Source organism: Mycetomoellerius zeteki, unplaced genomic scaffold (genome assembly GCF_001594055.1).
Source record: "Mycetomoellerius zeteki isolate Tzet28-1 unplaced genomic scaffold, Tzet1.0 scaffold426, whole genome shotgun sequence".
Lineage (NCBI taxonomy): Eukaryota > Metazoa > Arthropoda > Insecta > Hymenoptera > Formicidae > Mycetomoellerius > Mycetomoellerius zeteki.
The window spans coordinates 850640-855654 of record NW_017257421.1 but is presented as its reverse complement, the minus strand read 5'-3'; the positions used below and the strand labels follow the sequence as shown (position 1 = coordinate 855654).

The following is a 5015-nucleotide window of genomic DNA, read 5'->3' as shown; positions in this document are numbered from 1 at the left end:
ACACACACACACACACACACACACACACACACACACACACACACACGTGCATTTATACATGCACTTACACAACTGTATAAAGCATTCACATATCGGCTTTCCAATTTTTTCCCAGTATCCCGTCATCATCTGATTAGTTCCACCATTATTCATACAGCCAATAAAAAATAGGACAAGATTGTCCAGATTGTTACTTTTAGAACACTGTTTATATAAGAACAGATGTATGCATTTAAATGAGACAGAACGATAATATAAGAAATAAGTTAAAGATGTCACTATTATCGACTTTTTTTGGGAGAATTAAGAAAGTCTGTACTGGTTAACTGGTCTGTGGTCATCGATCAAGTTCGGCTGTCACTTCAGCATCCTGAGGATGCCGGAGTGACCAAATTGTCGAGACATTGTAGATCGATAAAAATCTCTGAATTTACTAAACGAAAATCCTTTCATAGGATTAAGATCGACGTAAAATTGAAAAGTGCTGCAGTGGACTTTATATTAAAATCGAGAAACAAATTAAAAACTCATGTTTTCGATTCGTAGAACTTATCTGATGTAGATGTTTCCTTGATATAAAAGTTATAGTTCGTTAGACAAAACGACAGTGCAGCATCCGGCGTATTATGTGCACAATACTGTATTTACGGAATTAAGATTGAAAACTTAAAAAAAAAAGATTTATATCGATCTGCAAATTACGTGTATACGAATGCTAAGCAAAGATTCAAAATGTAAACAAAGTAGTAATTGTGTCTAACAATAGGTGTTCGGTCTTGCAAGAGATGGCGTTGCAATATATTAAATAACAGATGTATGCGTTTGCGAGTGAAACAAAATGATAATGTACGAAATTAATTTAAGATGTCACTATTATCGACTTTTTTGATTTGGAATTTGAAAAATCTCTACTATATCGACATCGATCGAGTCTACGTCGGTATAGTCAAAGCAGTTGATAATATCGGTGCTCTTCAATTACCACCGAGTCCTCGGGGACCCTTTTGATAGTTATGAAAATTTACTCATGGTTGACGATCTCTAACGTATCTCGTCGGTGACATGGGCTTCGAAAAATTCGATCGATAGTGACAATAGCAGAAAATAGTGGCGGTGAAAATTGCTGGAATTCCTTTCTTTTACGCGTCTTACGTAAATAAAACAGAGAGGCCCGTAACATAAGGTAGTCGTATTCGCTTGACAAGTCACCAGATCGTGCGAGATCTAATAATTTTTACGTGACACGTTTGTATTCTCGCCAATTCCATCGTCAACGTTACTTTTGCACACATATGTGTTTCCCTTACACGGTAAACGAGTTTTCCTCCTTTCATATTATTCTCGTACATCGTATCGCTGCTAACCTAAATGCGATCGACACATGCGGCTGTTGCGAACTCTGTGAAGAGCCGTTGAGCGGAATCCCGTTGTTGGTTACAACACGCAGGCACCCGCAAGTAGCATAGCGAGTCACTGATGTTGTGACAATTGGAATCTATTTTGACAGCAGCCTGGGAAGTCTGACCCGAGTATACCAAGCGTGCTTAGCGAAAATGAGCTCGAATCATCATCTGAATTCGTCGTCCGGCGAGATAAATCACATTCACTTTGTCTCTGAGGATATCGAGGCATTGTACCTATCTGAGGAGTATGCAGACGTAACTCTAGTAGTGGCAGGTCAAAAGTTCCGTTGTCACAAGCTTATTCTTGCCGCACGTAGCGAGTACTTCCGTGCTCTGTTGTTCGGAGGCATGAAGGAGTCGACGCAGAGTGAAATAGAATTAACTGTATCCTCGTTGCACGCTTTCAAAGGCTTGCTCAAGTACATTTATACCGGCCGCATGTCTCTCACTAATGAGCGGGATGAGGTAACTGTCTTTTGAATCATCTTTTAAAGAATTCAGTCACTTGCATTATACTAGGTACTTTCTATTTTCACACAAGTGACACTGAGTCTAATGTTATTTATTTTATACTGAGATAATAACGTTACCACTTGCTTATTTCGGTAACAAAATTATGATGTAACAATAATGATTCATCTCATGTTTAATGTGAGTTAACAATTCAATAAACACACAGTCTTGAGCTTATACAGATTATAAATAAAAACTCAGTTGAATTTTTGCCAATGCAGATTAACTTTAATCTCAGTTTCTTTTATTCCTTATCGTTTTCTAATTCTGAGGACTAAGAAAAGATAAAGAATATGTTAAAATCAAGATTAAAGTTAATCTTCATTGATAGAAAAAACACAAGACCTTATTTTATCAATGTAAGATTAACTTTAATCTCAAATAATACAAATACAAAATCAGTTATTATGATTGTATTATGCTATTGCATTTAGATGCTTTATATATAAAGCAGTTTTTTTAATGTGCACTGATTTAGTGTAATACAAAGTGACTGAATTCATCATTTAAGGACGTAAAATTATTTATCTTATTTTTTTATTTTACTTTGATTTTCTTTTTTACAGGTCATTCTCGATATCCTAGCTTTAGCGCATTTATATGGATTTATGGATTTAGAATCAGCTATATCTGATTATCTTAAAGAAATATTAAGCATAAAGAATATATGTTCAATTCTGGATACTGCATTTTTATATCATATGGAATTTCTAACTAACGTTAGTATTGTATATGTACTCTCTTATTCCATAACTTCTGCCTGATGTATATTGTAACTTACATATGTAATTAAAATCTATGGTACTTTATTAATTAGCATGTGATTCAATTTCAGGTTTGCTTCGAATACATGGACGTGCATGCATCTGAAGTCGTACAACATGAGAGTTTACTACATTTGAGTTCAGCTGCTCTAACTGAATTGATTTCCAGAGATTCCTTCTGCGCGCCGGAAATAGAAATTTTTTCAGCTGTACGATCGTGGGTCAATAACAATCCCGATGTTGATTCAACCGAAGTGCTAGGTAATTTTCATATCATTCGATGATTAAGCAATGTATTTTTTTTCAATATATGAAGTTATTTAAACACGAATGATTTTTACAGCTCAACTAAGATTGAGTCTGATTCCGCTGTCGGATCTTCTAAGTGTAGTAAGACCGTCTCAATTAATATCGCCAGACGCATTGTTGGATGCAATCGCTGTACAGACGCAAACACCTGATTCGGAACTTCCGTATCGTGGCCATTTGCTCATTGATGAAAATGTTGCCGATTCGTCTCTTGATGCTCAAGTATTACAAGGAGAAATGCGTAGCTATCTACTTAATGGTGATGTTCATAATTATGATATGGAACGTGGTTACACAAGACATACCATATCTAACACAGAAGAGTATGGAATTCTCATTAAATTAGGATCACAGTATATTATAAATCATATAAAAATGTTACTATGGGATTTAGATTTGCGATCTTATTCTTATTATATAGAGGTACGAATATATTTTACAACAATAATGTAATAATTACGTATATTATACAAATATATATAGACAGATCTTTTTTATCTTGTTACTTTAATATGGTATCTTATTAAAGGGATCTATGAATCAAAAGGATTGGGTCATGCTTGTCAATTACAAAGATTACTATTGTCGCAGTTGGCAGTACTTATATTTTGAACCAAGAGTAGTGCTTTATATTCGTATTGTAGGAACAAATAATACAGTAAATAAGGTGAGTTTCTGGACTATCGATGTTTTAATAAATATTACATTGTATGTGCATGTATATACATGGAGGAATCAGAAAGATGAAGCATTGCGCTTAATGGAGTAGGAATATATATATATATATATATATACACACATACATGTGTAGATTAATTTGATTTATTAATTCTATGTTAAAATATTTGTTCTTTCTGTTCGATAGGTTTTTCATCTTGTTGACTTTGAAGCATATTATACAAATCATACAGAGAAAATTTCACAAGGCTTCATTGTACCCACCAAAAACATTGCTACTACCATGCGAAGTGCGTGTGTCATTGAAGGTGTGAGTAGGTAAGCAAATTTTACTATTTCTACTATAAAATTATATCTAATATATATATATATATATATAACTATTTTTTTAAACTTTATTTTTTAATCTTAAGGTCACGTAATAATTTACTAAATGGAGATACATCTAATTACGATTGGGATAGTGGTTATACGTGCCATCAACTTGGTTCGGGATCTATTTTAGTACAATTAGGCCAGCCATATATGATAGGATCAATGCGGTATGATTCCTACATACTTGTGTGCTCATGTATCATGTAACTGTAATTAATATTGTCTCTAACTGTTTTTAACAGATTACTACTTTGGGATTGTGATGATCGCTCCTACTCATATTACATAGAAGTATCAGGCAATTCCTGGAATTGGGTATCAGTCGCTGATAAAAGTGAGGAATCCTGTAAGTCTTGGCAGACGATACGTTTTCCGCCCCGTCCAGTAGTTTTTATAAAAATAGTGGGCGTTCATAATACTGCAAATGAGGTTTGTATCTAATCAGATTATTTATTTCGATATGTTTTTTATGGGATGTAACAGATAAATGATCAGAATGTTTGCAGGTGTTTCATTGCGTTCACTTGGAATGTCCGGCGCAAGTAGACGATAAGAATTTAAAATCGCCAACGGACAAAGAAGCACAAACGTCAACATCATCGGACGGTAATAATTCCATACTTCCTCTTCCTCTTCCTCCTCCTCCTCCCGAAGTAGCCACAGAAGCGGTTCACATTGATAGCGATGAGTCGTAATTAAAATAAAGAGTCTGCATAAGACGATGAAACATGAGTAACAGCTCTGACGATTATTTTGTAATTGCTGCTCTTGTTTTATAAGCTAGATGAATGTAAACAATTCGTCGAGTGACCTCAATGCAACTTTTAAGACTGTTCAATAATAATTATCCAATATAAGATTGTAATTAGTCACCTCGTTTTCTTGTTACGAGTTCTAACTTTTATCATCACGCCAATGACTTTAAGTATAAATTATACACGCAGCACCTGCCAATTTTAATTAGCGATATAAC

The 5015-nt window shown here is 34.5% G+C and overlaps 1 protein-coding gene across 1 annotated transcript; it reads left to right on the top strand.

Annotated features, from left to right (window-relative positions):
• Positions 1 to 1073: 1073 nt before the first annotated feature.
• On the top strand, positions 1074 to 5015 carry BTBD9 (BTB (POZ) domain containing 9). Its single transcript, XM_018454169.1, has 9 exons — positions 1074 to 1868; positions 2483 to 2635; positions 2752 to 2941; positions 3024 to 3412; positions 3519 to 3656; positions 3855 to 3985; positions 4081 to 4209; positions 4285 to 4471; positions 4549 to 5015. Exons 1-9 carry the CDS (start codon positions 1554 to 1556, stop codon positions 4735 to 4737), a joined length of 1821 nt encoding a protein of 606 aa, XP_018309671.1. The 5' UTR covers positions 1074 to 1553; the 3' UTR covers positions 4738 to 5015.

Coding starts and splice junctions, on each gene's coding strand:
- BTBD9 (XM_018454169.1), top strand. CDS start 1,554: ATGAGCTCGAATCATCATCTGAATTCGTCGTCCGGCGAGATAAATCAC. Junction 3,413..3,518: donor CTTATTCTTATTATATAGAG/GTACGAATATAT, acceptor ATCTTATTAAAG/GGATCTATGAATCAAAAGGA. Junction 3,986..4,080: donor GTCATTGAAGGTGTGAGTAG/GTAAGCAAATTT, acceptor TTTAATCTTAAG/GTCACGTAATAATTTACTAA.